This window comes from Carcharhinus amblyrhynchos, unplaced genomic scaffold, assembly GCF_965287045.1.
Source record: "Carcharhinus amblyrhynchos unplaced genomic scaffold, sCarAmb.v2.hapA scaffold_52, whole genome shotgun sequence".
In the NCBI taxonomy this organism is placed as follows: domain Eukaryota; kingdom Metazoa; phylum Chordata; class Chondrichthyes; order Carcharhiniformes; family Carcharhinidae; genus Carcharhinus; species Carcharhinus amblyrhynchos.
Genome location: NW_027649793.1, coordinates 2,081,905 through 2,105,816, shown reverse-complemented (window position 1 = coordinate 2,105,816; position 23,912 = coordinate 2,081,905). Strand labels below are relative to the sequence as shown.

General features: G+C 46.6%; 1 protein-coding gene across 1 annotated transcript in view; it reads left to right on the top strand.

Moving 5' to 3' along the window:
• Positions 1-14,950: 14,950 nt before the first annotated feature.
• The window catches only part of LOC145337527 (cytochrome P450 2K1-like), a 29,741-nt gene continuing 20,779 nt past the window's right edge, over positions 14,951-23,912 (top strand). Inside the window, exons 1-3 of the mRNA XM_080182316.1 lie at positions 14,951-15,151; positions 21,137-21,299; positions 23,763-23,912. Of these exons, the coding sequence (XP_080038442.1) occupies positions 14,951-15,151; positions 21,137-21,299; positions 23,763-23,912 (514 nt within the window). The remainder of the gene's footprint in view (positions 15,152-21,136; positions 21,300-23,762) is intronic.

Below are 23,912 nucleotides of genomic sequence, written 5' to 3'. Positions count from 1 at the left end.
AGGTAGCTTGTATTTGCATAGACTATTTTAATATAGTGAAATTTTCCAGGGCTGAGTGTTAGAGCTCTGTCAGACAAAATAGGACACCGAGGAGATGTCAGAACAGTGACCCAAAGTCTTGGTCAAAGAGGGAGGTTTTAACAGAGTGATAGAGAGGTGTAGGGAAGGAATTGCCAAGCTGTGACCTCAGCAACCGGAAGTATAGTGTGTTAAAAGGTGAGAGAGGCAGAGGTGTCTCAGGAGGAAATCCTCGAGCTTTTGTGTTCCAAGTTGCTGAAGGCATGGTGACGATGTTGGAGTTAGGAAAATCAGGGATGTATAAGGGGCTAGGATTGGCAGAGAACATAGATCATGTAGGCGCAATGGTGAGCGCTGCTACCTCATTGCGCCAGGGACCCAGGTTCAATTCCCAGCTTAGGTCACTGTCTGTACAGAGTCTGCACGTTCTTCCCCGTGTTGGTTGGAATCATAGAATCCCTACTGTACAGAAGGAGGCCATTCGGCCCATCTTTACCAACCACAATCCCAACCAGATCCTATTCCCGTCACTGCACGCATTTACCCTGCTAATCCCCCTGACACTAGGGTCAATTTAGCGAGGCCAATCAACCTAACCCACACATCTTTGGACTTTGGTGCACTGGCCATGCTAAATTCTGCCCCCAGTGTACCTGAACAGGCACCGGAGTGGGGCAGCTAGGGGATTTTCACAGTAACTTCATTGCAGTGTTAAAGCCTATTTGTTACACTGATAAATAAACATCAAACTTTAATCTTGGAATGCTATAGGACTGGAGGAGGTGATGTCAGATTGTGGAGGGATTTGAAATCAAGGATAGCAATTATACACTTGAAAACCAAAAGCAAATGAGAAACTCCAACTCTGCAGCTACCCTGCTACTCACAGGGGGCTGGTGGAACCGGAGACAGTCAACAAATTCGAAAAGGAATTAGATGGGCAGCCAAGAGAAAAGTATGAGCTGGTTGTAAGCGTTGTGAGAATGAAACTGAGCAGATTGGTCTACAGAGGGCCAGGACGCACTTGATGTCCTGAATGGCCTCTTTCAGTTCTCCAATGCAGCAATGCATTGAGATAGCATGAGATACTGTGCACTCACATAACGGCCTCCTGAACTGCCCCATTTCTAAGCACCATTGACAAATGTGTCCAAGATTTTGGAATTGGAATTTTGGGATTATGGAGGGAATCAAGGGATACAGGACTAGTGTGGCTGAGGCAGGTGATCAACTATATAAACAAAGAACAATACAGCGCAGGAAACAGGCCCTTCGGCCCTCCAAGCCTGTGCCGCTCATTGGCCCAACTAGACCATTCATTTGTATCCCTCCATTCCCAGTCTGCTCATGTGACTATCCAGGTAAGTCTTAAGTCTTTAGTATATCTTACCAAATGGCAAGACAGACTCCAAGGGCCAATGGCCTACTCCTGTTCCTATTACTATCATTCCCTTCCTAAACCTCTCCAGTGAAATCCTGTTTGCTCACACTCCTTGAGATGTTTCACTTACATCAAAGCTGCTACATAAATGCAAGTTGTTGTTGGGCGGGAGTGAGGAAGCAGAATGACCAGAAAGTGGAACACAGGAGATGGGTCAAATGATGCTTGGGGTGGGACTTGAGGGGAGGTGATGGCCTAGTGGTATTGTCGCTAGACTATTAATCCTCCTCGACCTGCGCAACTGTGCGCCAATCTGAGAAATAACGGCACACAGTAACTTCTGAGGCATGTATATAGTTTTAACGTTTGAAATGTTATGACTGTAATTTGTATAGAACTGCAAAAAGGCTTAATTCTGCACTGTTTGCAATTCAAACTCATGTAGATTTGCAATGGTTTATTTGAGATTTTTATGAATAAAGTATATTTTTGGAAAAAAAAATTAACCCAGAAACTCAGCTAATGTTCTGGGGAGCCAGATTCGAATCCCGCCATGGCAGATGGTGGAATTTGAATAAAACATAAAAATATCTGGAATTAAGAATCTACTGATGGCCTTGAAACCATTGTCGATTGTCGGAAAAACGCATCTGGTTTCCTTTAGGGAAGGAAATAAGAACATAAGAACAACAGAAATCTGCCATCCTTCTCTGGTCTGGCCTACATGCGACTTCAGAGCCACAGCAATCTGGTTGACCCTCAACTGCCCTCCAAGTGGCAACTAGGGATGGGTAATAAATGCTGACCAGCCAGCGGCGCCCATGTCCCAAGAGTGATTAAAAAAAAACTCTTTACTGGGACATTGCGCGGGTGACGCAGTTTGCACTGAGTACCTAGGGTGGGAGCCTGGATCACTGGAACCTGCTGTATTTCACCAGCTTTCCCTGTTTGGGTTTGCTATCTGATCTTTTAATCTGTGTCAGGGTTGGCGCTGGGTGCCATGAAGTGCCTTCTCATTGCGGAGAGAGAGAGAGACTTCCTTTCACCCGGTCCATTTGCCACCTTTCCTGAAGTGAGACCCTCCTTCTGAGGTCCAGCCCCACAGGCGTCTGTAGCCCCTCAGTTATCTCTCCGGAGTGGTTCTTATTAATTGGCTATCGGGACGTGGATACGACTGCCAAAACTGTAACTCCTTGTCCCGAGAAAGTGCGAGTGGGCCTGTCTGATGGGCCATCTCAGTTAAGAGTTAACCACTCTGGTTGTACAGCTTTCCCTCGTAAATATTAATAAGCCAGATGGTCTTTTACAACAATTTTATTGAAGCCAGCTTTTTACTATTCCCAGTTTTTTTTCAAACAGAATTTAGATGAGCAATTTTTCACATATAAGACTCAGAATGTAGGTTGACAGTGGATTCCGTCTGGAGACACCATGGTTTTAAGCTAACCTTGACCCATGCCTCACCCTCATGAGATGTGGCTGTCACTAACAAGGCCAACATTTTTCACCCATCACTGTTTCCCCTTGAGAAAGTGGTGATGAGCTGTCTTCTCGTACCACTGCCTGCGCACAGAAGGTACTGTTCACAGTTCTGTTAGGGCTCAAGGGGATTTCCAGGATGGTGGGCCTGAAAGACGAAGGAACAGCAATTATATTTCCGACGTACGTGCCACATAGAGGGAAACTTGGATGGTGTTCCCATGCACCTGCTACCCTTGTCCTTCTAGATGACGGAGTTTGGGAGGCGATGGGGGGTGGGGGGGAGGGGGTGGGATTGCTGTGCCATCTTTTGAATGAGATTTGAAACAACGCAAAAAAACCTTGACATCAGCGGGACCGGAAGATCCCGCCACTGGCCAGTAATGGCAAGCAGCCTCTCCTGCTGGAAAATCCTCCCCTGATGTTGGGCAGCATGTGGCACAGGGGTTAGCACTGCTGCCTCGCAGCGCCAGGGATACGGATTCAATTCCCAGCTTGGGTCACTGTCTGTGTGGAGTCTGCACATTCTCCCCATGTCTACATGGGTTTCCTCCCACAGTCCGAAAGACATGCTGGTTAGGTGGATTGGCTGTGCTAAATTCTCCCCTCAGTGTATCCGAACAGGCGCCAGAGTGTGGCGACTCGAGGATTTTCACAGTAACTTCATTGCAGCGTTAATGTAAGCCTACTTGTAACACTAATAAAAAAGATATAAACACAAACTTATATAAAAACAAAAGTATCGCAGAGAAAACATGTCAGCATCGATTTTAAATTATTAAAAGATGGATCAGGATTAATGTTCTGTGGAGGATAAACTCCCACACTGGCTGCATTGTTTCCACATTGTTAAAGCAAAGCTGGTGTTTCTGGTTAATGTTGAATTTATCACTGATTGTTATTAAAAACCTGTCTGGTTGGCGTGATGTGGTGACAAGCCCATGGATTTGCTGTTATAAATCAATCAGCTCTGTTTAAAATCAGACTCTTTGATGAACAAGTTTAATGTTTACCTTCCGCTGCCACCAGTTCTGTTGTCTCCAGCCCGAATGCTTCCCTTGCCATGCTGTAATACAGCTGTTCTCCAGTAAGAGGAGCTGTTGCATTTTCCAAATTCTGTTCAGATAACCTGAAGGAGTTTTCGGTCTCCAAGATCAACCAGCAACGGAGAGGAACTGTCAATGAGAAGGGTTTTGGGTGAAAGGTTTAATCCCCACTTCCTGGGAGTAGGCCACTATGAATGTACTCTGAGGGTGGGAGGTTTAACAATCTTCCCTTGTGCTGCAATAGAACCATAGAATCCCTACAGTGCAGAAGAAGGCTGTTCGCCCATCGAGTCTGCACTAACTCTCTGAGAAAGCATCTTACCCTGACCCCCACCCCCGCAGCCCACCCCATCTCCATAACCTGAGCATTTAACATGGCCAATCCGCCTAACCTGCACATCTTTAGAGTGTAGTAATAAACCAGGGCACCCGGAGGAAACCCATGCAGACATGGGGAGAACGTGCAAACTCCACACAGACAGTGACCCGAGGCTGGGTCCCTGGTACTGTGAGGCAGCAGTGCTGACCACTGTGCCATTATGATATCTGAGAACCACAGAATGATACTGGGCCAATGGAGTCTAGTTTGCTCATTAGGCCTGTTCTAGTTCTTTGATCCAGAAATCCAATTATTCCCATTCTTTCTGATAACTCTGTGTGTTTTTCCTCCTCTGAGATCTAACCAGGTTTTCTTCTGGGTGTGGCTGCACATCCCAGATCACCACAATACGCTCATTTAAAAATGTCCCCTCTGGTCAGTATCATACCAAAAACAAAGGAAGGTGGTTGTGGTTATTGGATCTAATTATCTCCACCTCAGACATCACTGCAGGAGTTCCTCAGCTCAGTCTCCAAGACCCAACCCATCCGTGTCAATGGCCTTCCCTTCAACGTATGATCAGAATGGAGTTGTCTCCTGTGGTCAGTACCATTCATAACTGCTCAGACACTGAAGCAACCCATGCGCAAGCCCTTTGGCAGCAAGACCAGGACAACATTCAGGCTTTGGGTTATCTGTGGCAAGTGATGTTCACGCCACACTTGTACCAGGCAATAACCGTGTCCAACAAGCAAGAAGCTAACCCATCACGCCCAAAGGCATCCCCCTATCATCAGCAGCTTGGAGGTGACCATGATCCACAGAATGAATTGGATTGGCTGTAGAAATAGTGGGCGGGGTTTTCCCATTGTTCCCGCGGGGGTTTCCAGGTGTGAACAATCCCATTGACAATGACGGGTCTGGACGATCAGCCAATGGGATTGGAAACCTCCGCTGCCGTAAGGATTGGAAAGTCCTATTGCTGTATCTACAAGAACAGTTCAAAGGCTGAGTCACATCCTAACTCCGCAAGGCCTGTCCACCAGCCACAAGGCCCCAGTTGTGAGTGTGAGGGGATCATCTCCACTTGCCTGGACGATTCCCATTCCCCACCTGAAATGGTGATTCCTGCCACCAGCAGGATGTACCATCCACATTGTGCACTGCAGCAACATGCCAAGACTCCCTCAACTGTGCCATCCCATGACCTTTAGCATCTAGAAGGACCTGGGAACGCCACAACCCGGAGGTTACCTTCCAAGCCTCTCACCATCCCGACTTGGAAATATACCGGCTGTTCCTTCGCTGTCACTGGGTCAAAACCTGGGACCTCCCTCCCTAACAGCATGGTGGGTGTACCTACAGTGGTCGGCAGTTCAATAAAGGCAGCTCACCACCACCTTCTCAAGGTGAATTCAGGATCTGAAATAAAAGTTGACCTTGGCCCCGATGCTTACATCCCGTGAAAGAAGATATATATATTGAAAAGTCTTTCCAGATAATTGCCTTATCCTTGGCAGTGTACATTAGCAAATGGAAGGCAGTAATCCTCTGAGTTTAACCCCATGTTTTTGATGAAAAAGGGAGTGTTATTAATCTACGTACAAAGATAGATGGTCACAGCAGCAACTTTTAAACAACCTGTGTAAAATATTGCCTCGTCCGAGAACCCGGTGACTCCCCTTTAATATTTTGGACAGGCGCTAATTGGTTTGGAGCTCTGAGATACCAAGGATGTAATAAATGTTCCTTTTGCAGAGATTAGTCTCCTGTTTAATTAACAGCTGGTCAGACAGTCAAAGCTGTTTCGCATGATACATATCTTCACATTAAGCATTTCCAATTTAAAGTTCTCGTGCTCAAGGTTAAACCTCGAGCCCCCCCTATCCCCTGGATCTTTCTATCCTTCCCTTGCCCTATAGCCTTCTAAGATATCTGAGCTCCTTCAATCTAACCTCTTGAACATCCCCGATTTTTATCACTCCACCTTTGACACCGCTCCTTCAGTTGCTGAGTTTCTGATGTGATGATATTGTGCCTTTAAGAAATATATTTTTACCAATGTCTCTTGTGAGGGGTATGTTTAAAAGTCAGCTCTGTTTTGCACAGTGCCAATTTGTCTAGACCAGGCAGCTCACAGAATGCAGGCTAATGATTAATTTTAGCTAGGGATGTGTTTGTTTTAATCCAAGCTCATGCATCGTTGTTTATTTTGGTTCTTCCTCTAGGGTTTCAGAGTAGAGTTTTGATTAGGTCGATTGACAGAGATAGTTATGTACTTAAGGGGAGGAGCTAAGCTTACAGGGAAAAGCAGGCAACAATTGCTGAGTTCTAAAAGAGGTAAGAGGTGTCTCTGCCTCTGTCTTTCTCTCTCTCTCTCTCTCCTTCTCTCTGGAGGCTGCTGTTTGGACCTACTAGGAGAAATAGGTCTCTCTCATTGTCTCACTCTCTCTCTCTCTCTTTCTCCAGTCGTGTTCTGGAGGCTCAAGGACTGGCAGCCCAAGTATAAATACATAGCCAGTGTGTTGATAACTGATTTTGAAGAGGAATTTAAGGCTATAAGAGGAATATTGCTTGAAATGGGATAGGTTAGCTGTTAAGAATTGTATTTTGCCATGTTTAAGTATTTCAATTGGTGAAAGTTAAGCTAATTCATTTGTTATAGTTAAACGGTATTGTTAAATAAAGTTTGTTTTGATAAAAGTTTCCCAGTGTGCAAACAGAATCACACCTGGAGTGAAACATCTCATCCTCCAAATTTAAAAATATAAAAATTGTTGGGGTCTAGTCAAGCTTCATAACTTACTTTGAGGTACCTGACCCATACCTGAGCACTGAGGAATTCTGTCCATAATCACAGAACCCTACAGTGCAGAAAGAGGCCTTTCGGCCCATCGATTCTGCACTGAACACAATCCCACCCAGGCCCTATCCCCATATCCCTACATATTATACCCACTAATCCCTCTAACCCACACATCCCTGGACACTAAGGGGCAATTTTTGCATGGCCAATCAACCTAACCTGCACATCTTTCGTCTGTGGGAGGAAACCGCAGACACGAGGAGAATGTGCAAATTCCACACAGATGGTGACCCGAGCCGGGAATCGAACCCAGGACCCTGGAGCTGTGAAGCAGCAGTGCTAACTGCTGTGCTCCCGTAATGCCCTCCAGCCTCTCTACCCCACTTCCCTCCTTTTAGTTTCTCATTAGAAACTTCCTCTTTGACCAAACCCTTGCTCATGTGTTCAAATACTTCTTAATATGACACGGTGTCAGCTCATTATCTGATAACGCTCTTCCAAAATGCCTTGGGATCTTACACAGCAGTAAAAGTGCTCTCTGAATGTGAGGTGTTGTTATTGTTTCTTTGTGTATATTTTTGTTTTGTTTGGCTTCCCATTTTTTCACCCCCTTTGTGATCATTCTCACCTGATTCTCCCAGTCCAGTGGGGAGACTGCACTCAGTACCATGACTGGCTGATGTAAGAGCTGAGAGAACTTGGGGCCAAGTCACTCACCTCACCACCCCCCCCCAGAGTAAAACTGGTGGAGACTTTTGTTCCATAATGTGGTCTTCCAGACGTTAAACTGAGGCCCAGTCAAATGGACATTGCCGTCTCCACAGTGCTATTTCGAAGGAAAGCAGTGGAGTTCTCCCTGGTGTGAACAACGTCGCTGAAAGAGATTACCCGATCATTTTCACCTCGCTATTTGTGGGATCTACCTGTGCGCAGCTTGACAGCAGCAGCTCCGACATCACAACAGGGATGAACCTGCAGAACTTTCCCCCGGGTGCTCCGGTTTCCTCCCACAATCCAAAGATGTGTGGCTTGATGGATAGGGCAGCACGGTGGCACAGTGGTTAACACTGCTGCCTCAGAGTGCCAGGGACCCGAGTTCAATTCCCGGCTCGGGTCACTGTCTGTGTGGAGTTTGCACGTTCTCCCCGTGTCTGCATGGGTTTCCTCCAGGTGCTCTGGTTTCCTCCCACGGTGCGGGTTAGGCGGACTGTCCATGCTAAATTGATCCTTAGTGTCAGGGGGATTAATGGTGTAAAGGTGTGGAGTTCCTGGGATATGGCCTGGATGGGATTGTTGTTGGTACAGGCTCGATGGGCCGAATGGCCTCCTTCTGCACTGTAGGATTCTATGAAGTATATTTTTGGTTGTAATCATAGAATCCCTGCAGTGCAGAATGAGGCCATTCAGCCCATCAAGCCTGCACCGACAACAATCTCACTCAAGCCATATCCCCTTAACCCCACATATTTAGAATCTTAGAATAATATCATAGAATCCCTACAGTGCAGAAGGAGGCCATTTGGCCCATAGAGCCTGCACCAAAAACAGTCCCCCCGAGACCCCATCTCTGTAACCCCACATATTTACCCGAGCTGGATCCCTGACACGAAGGGGCAATTTAGCATGGCCAATCAACCTAACCTACACATCTTTGAGGAAGTTGGAGCACCCAGAGGAAACTCATATGGACACGGGGAGAGTCCACACAGACAGTGACCCGAGGCCGGAATCGAACCCGGATCCCTGGCGCAGTGAGGCAGCAGTGCTAACCGCTATGCCACCGTGCCACCCATAATGAATGGCGCCATATGAAAATGCAAGCCTTTCTTTTGACATTGATGGCTGGCAGCATTCTGGGGGAACGAGGGTCTCTGCCACTCTCAGGCTGGGTGAGCCAGTGGGTGTGCTGCCAGGTGGAAGGTGCAAAGCCTGGGCCCTGTCTGTCCATCGCTGATAACCTGCCCGCCTGATAGGGGAATCACAATCTCAGTCCATGGTTCCATGGAACAACGAGAGTGTCAGCTCCTGGAAGCAGGCCAGCAGAGAGAACTCCACACAATGTGAAGCTAGCTGTGATCAAACACAACAGAGGCATGGGGGAGGAGGAAGGTGATGACACGCTGGGAATGTGGACCAGCAGTTTCCATAGCGACAGAGGCTGTGCTTGGAGAACAACGTGATTGATGGCTGTGCAGTCTTTCAAACAGAGTGGTTGCTATAGTGATGGATGTTGACCTGAGTCACTGTGTAAGATGGTCCTCTGTGGGCTTACTTCTCCTTCGGGACGGGGAGTGGGGGGGATGGGTGAGTGCAACTTGGGAATGTTGTTGCCACAGTAACACCCATCCATCGGCAGCCAATAAGAAGCCTTTAGCCAAGGTTGAAGGTCGGAGGTTGCATAATGGCCTGGTGTGCCTGAAAAGTGACACGGCAGTGATACAAAGAACAGAGTACAGAACAGGCCCTTCGGCCCTTAAAGCCTGTGCCAATCATGGTGCCTGCCTAAACTAAAACCGTGTGCACTTATAGACTCCGTATCCTTCCATTCCCATCCCATTCATATATTCATCTAGATGTCCCATAAATGCCGCTATTGTACCTGTTCCCACCACCCACTCCGGGCAGCGCATTCCGGATATTCACCGCCCTCTGTGTAAAAAACTTGCCCCTTACATCTCCTCTAAACTTTTCCCCTCGCACCTTAAACCTATCTCCCCGAGAACTTGACATTTCCACCCTAGAAAAGAGTATCTGACTATCCACTCTGTCCATGGCCCTCATAATCTTGTAGCCCTCTATCAGGTCACCCTTCAACCAACGAGAACAAACCGAGTTTATCCAACCTGTCCTCACAGCTAATACCCTCCGGACCAGGCAACATCCCGGTAAACCTCTTCTGCACTCTCTCCAAAGCATCCACATCTTTCTGGTAGTGTGGCGATCAGAACTGTGCACAATATTCCAAATGAGGCCTAACTAAGGTTCTGTATAGCTGCAGCATGACCTGCCAATTTTTATACTCAGCGCCCTGGGCAATGAAGGCAAGTATGATGACCTTTGTCACTTGCAAGGGTGACCTGTGCCTCCCTCTGCTTGACCTGAAGATTTAACCTGAAGGACGCCACCATTAAAGTCATAACGATTCAGCCCCGATTATAAAGCACCGACTTAATTCTGAAAATCGCAGGGAGATGAGCCAGGGATTTACACACCAGTGGGTCTCACATCAGCGGTGGGGAAACTATTGGAGAAAATTCTGAAGGAGAGAGTTAATCTCCACTTGGAGTGGCAAAGCTTGATCAGGGACAGGCAACATGGCTTCGTCAGAGGAAGGTCATGTCTAAAAAATTTGATTGAATTTTTCAAGGAAGCGATCGGGTAGACGAGGGTGGTGGAGTTGAAGTAGTTTATACGGATTTCAGCAAAGCCTTTGACAAGGCCCGTACATGGGAGATTGATAAAGAAGGTAAAAGCACATGGGATCCAGGGTAACTTGGCAAGCTGCATCCAATACTGGCATAGTGTTGAGAGACACAGAGTGGTGGTAGAAGGCTGCTTGTGTGGCTGGACCCAAGTGTCCAGTGCCTTACCACAGGGCTTGGTCCCTTATTGACATAGATGACAACATTGGAGGGGGGGGGGGGTGGTAAGTAAGTTTGGGGATAATACAACGATTGGTTGGGTGGGTAATAGTGAGGAAGAAGGTCTTAGGTTGCAGGAAGGTACAGATTAGTTGGTCAGATAGGCAGATCAGTGACAAATGGAACTTAACCATGAAAAGTGTGAAATGATGCAATTTGGAAGGAGTAACAAGGCAAGGGAGTATTCAATGGATGGGAGACACTAGAAAGCTCAGAGGAACAGTGGGATCTTGGGGGGCTTGTCCATAGATTGGGGGGCAGTACAGTTAGTAGGATAAAGTTAAAGCTTATTTATTTGTCACAAGTAACACTGCAATGAAGTTACTGTGAAAATCCCCTAGTTGCCACACTCCGGCGCCTGTTTGGGTGCACTGAGGGAGCATTTAGCATGGACACTGCACCTAACCAGCACATCTTTCAGACTGTGGGAGGAAACCAGCGCACCCGGAGGAAACCCACACAGACACAGGGAGAACATACAGACTGTGCACAGACACTGACCCAAGCTGGGAATCGAACTCAGGTGCTGACACTGTGAGGCAGCAGTGCTAACCACTGGGCCACCGTGCTACCCTCATACCCTACCCTAAGAAGGCATACAGAACATCTGTTGTGATAGAGATTATGAGAGCAAGGCGGTAATGTGGGAGTTGTACAGAGTGTTGGTTAGGCCACAGCTGGAGAACCGTGTGTAGTTCTGGTCACCTCACTATAGGAAGGATGTGACCACACTGGAGGGGGTGCAGAGGAGATTCACTTGGATGCTGCCTGGGACGGAGTATTTGAGCTATAAGGGCAGACTGGATAGGCTTGGATTGTTTTCTCTAGAGTAGAGAAGGCTGAGGAGTGACCTGTGATCCTACTCAATGATTCTATTTTTTAAAGGCAAATCTTAAAGGGGGTTATCGGGAAAGATGGAGATGGAGAAGTTTAGGCTGGAAATTGAAGACACGAGTGAAGGAAATCAGGAATGTACGAGAGGTCAGAATGGGAGGGACCGAGACCTTTGAGAGCTTTAGGCCATTACTGTCTGTAGAATTTCCTACCTTGCAACATTGAGCACACTCCAATAGCTCGACAGCCTTTTGGGACGTTCAGAGGAAGGTTCTGTATAAAAGCAAGCCATTCTTCATTGAGATCCTGCGGCCTACTTTCAGAGATGGAGGGTGGTAGGCACTTCATACATTGCTTGCCAAAATAAACCCCACACCAACCTATAGAAAAAACACTCAAAATGGCTCAGCGGTTCAATTAGCCCTTCAGGTTGACCCTTCCCATGGCAGGTTTCCACCCTCAACTCAAGAGTTATGAGGATTGGAAGCATTTATCGCAAAGTTAAACACAATTGGATCAGTCAATCATGAAGCCCTTCTAATTCATAGAATCATTATGGTGCAACAAAGGCCTTTTGGCCCATCAAGTCTAAACTAACTGTCTGGCAGCATATCTTATCCAGGCCCCCTCCCCATTACTCTATACATTTACCATGGCTAATCCACCTAACTTACACATCTTAGGACATTAAGTGTAATTCACCATGGCCAATCCATCTAACCGACAAATGTTTGGACAGTAAGAGGCAATGTATCATGGCTAATCCACCTAACTTATGCAAATTCACATCTTTGGATACTAATCCACCTAATTTACACATCTTAGGACATAAAGTGGTAATTTTCCAGGATCAATCCACTTAACCCACACATCTTTGGACACAGAGAGGCAATTTACCATGGCCAATCCACCTAACCTGCACACCTTTGGACACAAAGGGGCAACTTAGTATGGCCAATCCACCTAGCCTACACATTTTTGGACGCTAAAGGACAATTTACCATGGCCAATCCACCTAACCTGCACATCTTTGGACACTAAGGGGCAATTTACCATGGCCAATCCACCTAACCTGCACATCTTTGGACACTAAGGGGCAATTTAGCATGGCCAATCCACCTAACCTACACATCTTTGGACACTAAGGGGCAATTTATCATGGCCAATCCACCTAACCAGCAAGTTGTTCAGATTGTGGGAAGAAATCGAACTACCCAGAGGAAACCCATGCAGACATGGGGAGAATGTGCAGACTCCACAAGTCAGTGACCCAAGGTAGGAATCGAACTCGGGTCCCTGGCACTGTGAGGCATTAGTGCTAACTACTGTGCCACCTTGCCTCCATTTTGATCCTGAGCTCATACTGAGAACTCAGTGCCACTGAGTTCTGAGGAGGAAAGGGAAGTGTCCCTGGACATGTTGCACTCTCTCCAGGTCTGGTTTGGTGCTAAGTAGACTTTGGTCCACCATTGCTGGTGTAAGCTACAGTGTGCTCCCTGTGTGAAGCAACAACAGAACTGGGCCAATGTACTGTTTCTGAGATTTACACGCTGTGACGCAGACCTGAGACAGTTTTAGTAATCCCTGCACTGCCCCCATCAGTTATCATTGTAAAGCATAACAAAAATCCACTCAGTTTACAGGCTTTCGGCATTCAGGACTCACTGTTTTGTTTCCACTTTATTATTTCAAGGCCAGCATCTGTTGCCCATTCCTAATTGTCCTTGAATTGGGTGACTTACTGAGCCATTTCTGGGGCAGTTAAGAGTCAACCAGATGGGCTTTTAAAGTGGGAGATTTCTAACCAGTTATTAAGATTTTTAGACAGTATGCATTAAGGGACTGACAAAACTACCAATAAAGAGTTAAATGATTCTTGAGACAACTCAATAAGCTAACGAGAAAATAATTTACACATAGGTGAATGCAGCAAACAGTAATTATAATTTTAAAATATATATGCTAATAGTTTAATGTATTCTAAGTATTGTATGAATCACAGCTTTGACAAAGGATCATCTGGATTCGAAACATCAGCTCTTTTCTCTCCTTACTGATGCTGCCAGATCTGCTGAGATTTTCCAACATTTTCTCTTTTGTTGTTGTATGAATCACTGTCTGAAGGCAGGTTATCACAAGGTATGATGGTAAAGGCAAATAGTTCAGACCCAAAGGCCTGGGAACCCCGTAGTTAGCAAAACTCATATCAGAAAGTTTCTTATGCAGGAACACATATTGCAACATTTATGAACAGGGGTATTCATTGTCTGGGCTCTGGATAGATACATGCCCGGATGCAGGATTACATCCTGTTTGGCAATGATCCAGTGGGAATGTCCACTTTGACCCCTGTAGTGAAAGTCTGTAGGCAACAGGGAAGTGACTTTAGCCAAGATGAAGGTCAATGCCTGGATTTAATGGACGAATGAGATTTCATTCTCCTGGATGATAAAATTGGCTGAAGGGTATGGCAGGGCTTACTATTGTAATGTTTATGCTAAAGGTGATTGCTTTTAAGCTAATGAAAGGTGGGAATGATTGATAAGAAAAGCTATAATGAATCTGTTTTTGATTGTATATGTCAAATTAATTGGAGAGGTCCTATCGCACTGTCTCAGAGCTACTTAACCCTTTAGGTGATCTCTTTGTGGCTGCTTGTTTTCTTTAAGTAGATGTTACATCTTTATACAGAGATATCTGCCTTGTGAGTTTTGTATTGTCTAAGGCTAAGACAACACCAGCCATCTCGATTTACCCCTCTTATTACAATTTAGGATATTTTCACATTCACCATTACTGAGACCAGCTTTATAATTCCAGATTTTTTCATGAACTAAATTTAAATCCCACCAGCTGCAGTGGTGGGGTTTGAACCCATGTCCCGCAGAGCATTAGCCTAGGATTACTCGTCCAGTGAGGATATCACTACCTCTTCCCCTACCTCTCGCAGCTGAGAGAGCTGCGTGGCGCCAAAGTGGCTGTCCCTTCTTTGGATTTTGGAGCACACTGGGGATGTAACTTTGGGCTGAATGGCCGCCTCCTCCTCCTGCTCCTATTTCCTATGTTTCTGTGAAGGGTTAATTGAGCTGGGAGGACTTTTTTCACAACTGCAAGACAAAATCAATATATCCTGGTTACTATGGGTTACTGTCCACTTGAGGGTCAGTGAATGGAGGTGGATGACTGTGGGGTCAATAGTCCAATGACCCCACGTTGATAGTTACCAAAAGGAACAAGGTGATCAGATTTTAAGCTGTAAGTAACGTTTGGAATGTGACTCTTTCAGGATAGACATTAGGCACCAGTTGGTCGAGGCCGGAATGTCAAAAAGCTTGAGCAAAGGCAACAGAAGTTGATACCTGTGCACAAGGAAGACATAGAGTGAAAGTATCGGAGAGGTTTGCTTTTGTAGAAAATCCACTCGCAATGTTTCTGTTAAACCTGCTTCCAGCCAGCCTCACCACCACCTTACTGCTTTATTCCCTAATTGTGATCTTCCTGATTTACCTCCTCGCCAGTTCCAGAGACAGCCCTCAGGCTAACTACCCCCCTGGACCCACACCCCTCCCAATAATCGGCAATCTTCACCAGTTGGATCTGAAGAGGCTCTACAAATCTCTGGTCGAGGTAAGAAAACTAGCCAGCAGACAGGCGCTGAGGATGGAGGTTATCAGCGAACGTTGAGGACGTTATAGAGCTAATTGATTTATTTAGAATTTGTTAGCTTAAATTCCCATGGTGCGCAGGTACATCTAAGTCCTGTAAGAGGATACTCTGACACATTCCTCAAAGAGGAGGATATGAATTGTAGGGTTAATTCACTTCATTCATCCGTGTAATATGGGTTGTTGGGATTTGATTTGTTTTCTTAGAATCATACAGTGCAGAAAGAGACCATTCGGCCCATTGAAGCTACACAGACCACAATCCCACCCAGGCCCTATCCACGTAGCACCATGCATTTACCCTAGCTAGTCCCCCTGACACGAAGGGACATGGCCAATCTTTGGGAGGAAACCGGAGCACCTGGACGAAACCCACGCAGACACGGGGAGAACATGCAGACTCCACGCAGACAGTGACCCAAGCCGGGAATCGAATCCAGTCCCTGGCGCTGTGAGGCAGCCGTGCTAACCACTGTGCAGTCCCTTGTAGAATATTGCCCCTCGCCCCAATAATTGCCCCTTAGTGTTTGGGGAACTAGCTAGGGTAAATGCAGGTAGGGGCAGTGTGTGAGATTGCACCTTCTAATGGTCAGAGTGAGCACTGATGGGCTCCAGGCTCCTTTATCAACTTTCTTATTGTCAATTTAGCCAGTCAGCAGAGAAATTATCCAAATCATCATTTACTGCCATAGATTCCCCTTGGCTTTCTCTGAAAGATTTACTGTAAATTTGTTCAACTGAAGCCAATTTAACTTTCACTCGAACCTCACACTTGTGATTTGCTGCAGGGATTATTGTTCACTGACAGGGGATTTCCAATCCTCCCAGAATGTCGCTGGTCTTGTTTGCCCCAGTTTATCCCTCCTCACCTCAAGTGCCCCACCCATGTTGTTATGAGACGGTCTGATGCCCATCGGTACCCCACCTGTTCCTCAGGTGATTCCAGTGGGTGGGGACGATTGGGCAACCTAACTGGGCAGGACATCGCACCTGAGCTCGATACTGCGCCCACCTGCAACAAGCACTGACAAACCTGGGAGTAGAAGTAGGCCATTTGGCCCCTCTGAGCCTGTTTTGCCCTTCAGTAAGATCGTGGTAGTGGTTAACGACGGATATGAAATGCTATTGGGGGAATGCAGTGAAGGTTTCCTGGGATGGCGGGTCTGTCATATGAGGAGAGACTAAGTCGGTTAGGATTATATTCACTGGAGTTTACAAGGGTGAGAGGGGATCTCAGAGAAACTTATAAAATTCTAACAGGATTAGACAGGGTAGATTCAGAAAGAATGTTCCCGATGGTGGGGGGAGCCCATAATGAGGGGGTCATAGTCTGAGGATAAGGGGTAAACCTTTTAGAACTGAGGGGAGGAGAAATTTCCTCACCCAGAGGGTGGGGAATGTGTGGGATTCAGTCCCACAGAAAGTAGCTGAGGCCAAAACATTGTGTGATTTCAAGAAGGAATTAGATATCGCTCTGGGGGCGAAAGGGATCGAGGGATATTGGGGGGCTGGGGGGGGAGGTGGAAGGGGTATCAGGATATTGAATTTGATGATCAGCCAAGGTCATGGGCAGCAGGGTGACACAGTGGTTAACTCTGCTGTCACAAAATGCCAGGGACCCGAGTTCAATCCCGGCCTCGGGTAACCGTTTGGAGTTTGAATGTTCTCCCTGTGTCTGTGTGGATTTCCTCTGGGTGCTCCAGTTTCCGACCACAGTCCAAAGATGTGATTGGCCATGCTAAATTGTTCCTAAGTGTCCCAAGATATATAGGCTAGGTGGATTGGCCAGGCTAAATTGCCCCTTAGTGTCCAAATATGTACGGGTTAGGTGGATTGGCCATGCTAAATTGCCCCTTAGTGTCCAAATATGTACGGGTTAGGTGGATTGGCCATGCTAAATTGCCCCTTAGTGTCCAAAGATGAGCAGGTTAGGTGGATTGGCCATGCTAAATTGCCCCTTAGTGTCCAAAGATGAGCAGGTTAGGTGGATTGGCCATGCTAAATTGCCCCTTAGTGTCCAAAGATGTGCCGGTTAGGTGGATTGGCCAAGCTAAATTGCCCCTTAGTGTCCAAAGATGTGCAGGTTAGGTGGATTGGCCATGCTAAATTGTCCCTTAGTGTCCAAAGATGTGCAGGTTAGGTTGATTGGCCATGCTAAATTGCCCCTTAGTGTCTGAAGATGTGCAGGATAGGTTGATTGGCCATGCTAAATTGCCCCTTAGTGTCCAAAGATGTGCCGGTTAGGTTGATTGGCCATGCTAAATTGCCCCTTAGTGTCCAAAGATGTGCAGGTTAGGTTGATTGGCCATGCTAAATTGCCTCTTAGTGTCTGAAGATGTGCAGGTTAGGGGGATTGGCCATGCTAAATTGCCCCTTAGTGTCCAAAGATGTGCAGGTTAGGGGGATTGGCCATGCTAAATTGCCCCTTAGTGTCTGAAGATGTGCAGGTTAGGTTGATTGGCCATGCTAAATTGCCCCTTAATGTCAGGGAGATTAGCAGGGTAACTACGAGGAGTTACGAGGATAGGGCCTGGGTGGGATTGTCGTTGGTGCAGGTTTGATGGGTCGAGTGGCCTCCTTCTGCACTGTAGGGATTCTATGACTCGATAAAATGAATGGCGGAGCAGGCTCAGAAAGCTGAATGGCCTCGTCCTGTTCCTAGTTTCTATGTTTCCATGACCTGGTTAGAACTTATGCTTCACCTGTGCTCAAATGCAGCCATGAACGAAGAGACTGAAAGTCTCATCGCAGCGATTAGACTGATGGGTCATCCTCATGGTTAGCGGAGCATCATTCGGTTAGTTGAGTGGCATTGCGATATCTGCCCGCTGCTTGAATTAGCTCAGCCATCCGTTAGACAGGAAGAAGCCTTCAAGCTTCATCCGACCTGTATCGGACTGAGGGATTCTCACGGCTGGTATGAGATTGCCATCATGTGAATACCTTTCCTCTCCCTGGCACAGCATCACTCACCTTTGAAGGCAAGAAAATAAATATTAACTAGAAAAAGGAACTGTTCGCTTTATCTTTGCGTTTCCTGCAAATCCTTTAATCTTTCCTCCTTCGTCTGGGTCAGATATTAAATTGAGGGCGTGCTGCTCTTCCTGTAGATTTACAGATCAAAGGATGATAGAGCTCTGTGTGATGTTCCAGTCAATATTTATCGCTCACCACTGCAAAACGTTTGTAGTTGTCAGAATCATAGATTCCTTGCACTGCAGAGGGGGCCATTTGGCCCATTTATTTGATTTATTGTCACATGTATTAGTATACAGGGGAAAATATTGTTTCTTGCATGCTGTACAGACAGAACATACCGTTCATAGAGAAGGAAAGGAGAGAGTGCAGAATGTAGTGTTACAGTCACAGCTAGGGTGTAGAGAAAGATCAATTTAATGCGAGATAGGTCCATTCAAAAGCCCGAGAGCAGCATCAGGCTTTGAATGGAACAGCCTCATATTAAATCGAGTCTCCATGACAACAATCCCACCCATATCCCTGTAACCCCACATATTTACCTGACTAATCTTGACTCATCCCTGTGAATGTGTAGGGTTTGCACATTCTCCCCGTGTCTGCGTGGGTTTCCTCCAGGTGCTCCGGTTTCCTCATACAGTCCAAAGATGTGCAGGTTCGTCAGATTGGCCATGGTAAATTGCCCCAAAATGTGTAAGTTAGATGTGTGGGATTATGGAGGTAGGGCTGGGGAAAGGGCTTGGGTAATATACTCTGTCACAGGGCCAGGGCAGACATGATGGGCTGAATGGTCTCTTCTACACGTAGGGATTTTATGAATCAAATTTATTGAAAGCTAACTCTGTGAAGCAATACCTCTGTAGAATATGATCCCTTGCCCCAGACACTTGGATATTTTCCCTTCTCAATTAAAAAGCTTTCACCTTTCTTTCTTGCCTTGTGTTTCATTCCTGAATAGGCCCGTATGCCAAAAATAATCTTCTAATCTCTCCCTCTGAACGAACAAAAGAATTGAGTTAGAAAAACAGTGGTCCTACCATTTCATGGGGCAAGCATTAATCTCCAAACACTGGCAGTGCGGTGGGCGGGGGAAGAGAAATCTCGGAGAAATGTATTAGTAGCAGTAATTGGAGGAAGCCCCGTGGTAGGTCGGGTCAATCTATCTCTTCTTCTGCCTTCCTGAGTTTGATTTTGGCTTTGAGCCCAGTTTGGGTTCAATCGTTAGTTGTTTCCTGTAAATGGTCAGCGTGCTTCAGTTGATCGTTCCCCTCTTAATAACTGAACAGAGTTGGAGAACTAGACACATTAGGAATCATAGGTTAAATCGATTAATCCCACACATTTAGAGCCAAAGAATCCCTACAGTGCAGAAAGAGGCCATTCGGCCCATCGAGTCTGCACCAGCTCTCTGAAGGAGCATCCCATACAGGCTTTCCCCGGGCTTAATCCCTGCAATATCACATATTTACCAAGACCAATCCATCTAACCCGCACACTTTTGACACAAAGTGACAATTTAGCATGGTCAATCCACCTAACCTGCGCATCTTTGGACATTTACAGACAATTTAGCATGGCCAATCCACCTAACCTGCACATCTTTGGACATCTACGGACAATTTAGCATAGCCAATCCACCTAACCTGCGCATCTTTGGACATTTATGGACAATTTAGCATGGTCAATCCACCTAACCTGCACATCTTTGGACATTTACGGACAATTTAGCGTGGTCAATCCACCTAACCTGCACATCTTTGGACATCTACGGACAATTTAGCATGGCCAATCCACCTAACCTGCGCATCTTTGGACATTTACGGACAATTTAGCATGGTCAATCCACCTAACCTGCGCATCTTTGGACATTTACGGACAATTTAGCATGGTCAATCCACCTAACCTGCACATCTTTGGACATTTACGGACAATTTAGCATGGTCAATCCACCTAACCTGCACATCTTTGGCCAATAAGGGGCAATTTAGCATGGCCAATCCACCAAACCTGCTCATCTTTGGCCCATAAGGGGCAAATTAGCATGGCCAATCCACCTAATCTGCACATCTTTGGACACTAAGGGGCATTTTAGCATGGCCAATCCACCTAACCTGCACATCTTTGGAATGTGGGAGGAAATTGGAGTGCCCGGAGGAAATCTACGCAGACACTGGGAGAACATGCAAACTCCACGGAGACAGTCGCCTGAAGCCAGAATTGAACCTGAGTCCCTGGTGTTGTGAGGCAGCAGTGCCACTGTGCTGCCCAGGGCGCATATGCAAAGGGAGGACTATGTTGGTGATGGAAGCACAATAATAATGAATAGTTCTAGAATCCACGTTCCCTCAGACATGGCTCCCAATGCGATGGCTTACTGGTCCATGGCAGTCACCTATCATGGCAGCTGTGAGGTTGAATAGGGTGGCAGGGTAGCACAGTGGTTAGCACTGTTGCTTCACACGCCAGGGACCTGGGTTCGGTTCCCGGCTCGGGTCACTGCCTGTGTGGAGTTTGCATATTCTCCTCGTGTCTGCGTGGGTTTTCTCCGGGTGCAGGTTAGGTTTATTGGCCATGATAAAACTGCCCCTTAGTGTCCTGAGATGCGTAGGTTAGAGGCATTAGTAATGGGTAAAATATGTAGGGATATGGGGGTAGGGCCTGGGTGGGATTGTGATCGGTGCAGATTTGATGGGCCGAATGGCCTCTTTCTATGAATTCTGTGCCCAAACAGGCACTGGAGTGTGCTGACTGGAAGATTTCCATAGTAACTTCATTGTGGTTTTAATGTAAGCTGACTTGTGACTAATAAGTAAATTGAAACTTTAAAATATTTATCCTTACAAAGCACTGGATAGGATGTAGATAGTAACTTCAGCCCAGTTGGTTAAATGTGATGTTTAAACCCCCTCATCTACGAATGCAGCAAGCTACTTGCTAAGCGATGAACTCTGCTTGTTTCCTACCTTTGCAGCTTTCAGAGAAGTATGGTTCGGTGTACTCTGTGAGACTGGGTCCGGAGAAAGTGGTGGTGCTAGCCGGCTACCAGACAGTGAGAAATGCTCTCATTAACCACGCTGACGAATTCCTCGGCAGACCCGACGTGCCAATCATGAACACTCTGAAAGAAGGATCCGGTAAGTTCCTACTACCCTGCTCTTAAAATTCCATGACCTTGTGACAGGCACCATCCTTGATGGCACGGTGGCACAGTGATTAGCACTGCTGCCTCACGTCACCACGGACCCAGGTTCAATTCTGGCTTCAGGCGACTGTCTCCGTGGAGTTTGCATGTTCTCCCAGTGTCTGCGTAGATTTCCTCTGAGTGCTCCAATTTCCGGTTCAATTCCAGCCTCGGGTCACTGTCTGTGTGGAGACTGCATGTTCTCCTCGTGTCTGCATGGGTTTCCTCCGGGTGCTCTGGTTTCCTCCCACAGTCCGAAAGATGCGCGGGTTAGGTGGATTGGACGTGATAAATTTCCCTTTAGCATCCAAGGATGTACAGATTAGGCGGATTAGAATCATAGATTCCCCACAATGCAGAAGGAGGCCATTCAGCCCATCGAACCTGCACCAACAACAATCCCACCTAGGTCATATGCCCATAACCAAGCTGTTTTCCTGACTAATCCCCCGGACACACCTTTGGACTGTGGGAGGAAACCGGAGCACCCGAAGGAAATCCACATACACGGGGAGAACATGCAGACTCCACACAAACAGTGACCCAAACTGGACTTAATCTCAGCTACCCTGTGTTGTAAGGCAACAGTGTGAACTACCATGTCACCCCATAGCCATGCTAAATTGTCCCTTAGTGTCCAAAGATGAGCAGGTTAGGTGGATTGGCCATGCTAAATTGCCCCTTAGTGTCCAAAGATGTGCAGGTTAGGTGGACTGATCATGCTAAATTGCCCCTTAGTGTCCAAAGATGTGCAGGTTAGGTGGACTGACCATGCTAAATTGTCCCTTAGTGTCCAAAGATGTGCAGGTTAGGGTGGATTGACCATGCTAAATTGTCCCTTAGTGTCCAAAGATGTGCAGGTTAGGTGGATTGACCATGCTAAATTGCCCCTTAGTGTCAGGGGATTAACAGTGTAAATACGTGGGGTTACAAGGACAGGGCCTGGGTCAGATTGTTGCTATTGTGGGCTCGATGGGCCAAATGGCCTCTTTGTGCACTGTAGGGATTCTATGATTGTACGATTCTATGACACTGCACTGAGGTGCAAGGGAATATTCCCTACACGGATCCTCATTTTTCCCTGTTATATTTGCCTGTTACTTTGGAAATATTATGCTCAACCAAAGTAATCGCTTCCAATTTGCAGATTAGTCGGGAAGGAAACTGGGGAAAGGATTTATTCCAACTCTAATGCAGTGCAGCATGATTATGAGACTATTGGAAGCAGAAAATGAGCTTGCTAGTCCATGACGCCTGTCTCCCCAGTTAATCATAATCTGCAGTAAATGGGTGAAAATACAATAGCGCCACAATAATATCCTGTCTGTGTTAGTCATGAGTAGGTGTGAATCACATTACAACCACAGCACAGCATGCAAATTCCAAAAGTTTGATTAAAGTGGAACCAAGCATCATTTGCAAAAAAAAACACCTGGAGAGAAACTCGGAGCTTAATTACCTGGTGGGGGGGGCGGGGTCACTGAATATGACCTTTTTTGACCAGGGGTGGCACGGTGGCACCGTGCTTCACAGCACCAGGGCCCTGGGTTTGATTCTATCCTCGGGTCACTGTCTGTGTTGAGCGTACACTTTCTCCTCATGTCTGTGTGGGTTTTCCCCAGGTGCTCCAGTTTCCTCCCACAGTCCAAAGGTTCGTATGTTAGGTGGATTGGCCATGTTAAATTGCCCCTTAGTGTCCAAAGATGTGTAGATTAGGTGGATTGGCCATGTTAAATTGCCCCTTAGTGTCCAAAGATGTGTAGATTAGGTGGATTGGCCATGCTAAATTGCCCTTAGTGTCCAAATATGTGTAGATTAGTTGGATTGGCCATGCTAAATTGCCCTTAGTGTACAAATATGTGTAGATTAGGTGGATTGGCCATGCTAAATTGTCCTTTGGCGTCCAAAGATGTGCAGGTAAGGTAGATTAGCCATGCTTAATTGGCCCTTAGTATCCAAAATGTGTTGGTTAGGGGGATTGGCCATGCTGAATTACTCTTACTGTCCAAAGATGTGTAGGTTAGATGGATTGGCCATGCTAAATTACCCCTCAGTGTCTGAAGATGTGCAGGTTAGTTGGATTGGCCATGCTAAATTGGTCCTTAATGTCCAAAGATGTACAGGTTAGGTGGGCTGGCCATGCTAAATTGCACCTTAGTGTCCTAGGATGTCCACTTTACATGAATTAGCCATGGTAGGAATATGGGGTTACAGAAATAGGGCTGGGGATTGGGCCTGGGTAAGATACTCTGTCAGAGAGCTGGTATAGACTCAATGGGCTGAATGGCTTCTTCAGCACTGTAGGGATTATGATTCTGTTTGATTCTGAGAGTTTGGCGTCCCCTGGCCTTTGACCTCTGCAGTTCACTGAACAAAGACTGAGGGCGTTGACGGCCTTCTTTGGGTTGTCCCACAGGCGTCGTCTGGTCCAACGGGGAGCCGTGGAAACAAATGCGGAGGTTCATGCTCACTACCCTGCGGGATTTTGGAATGGGCAAGAAATCTATCGAGGAGAAAATAATCAAGGAAGCTGGATTCCTGGTGAAAAAGATTGAATCTTACCAAG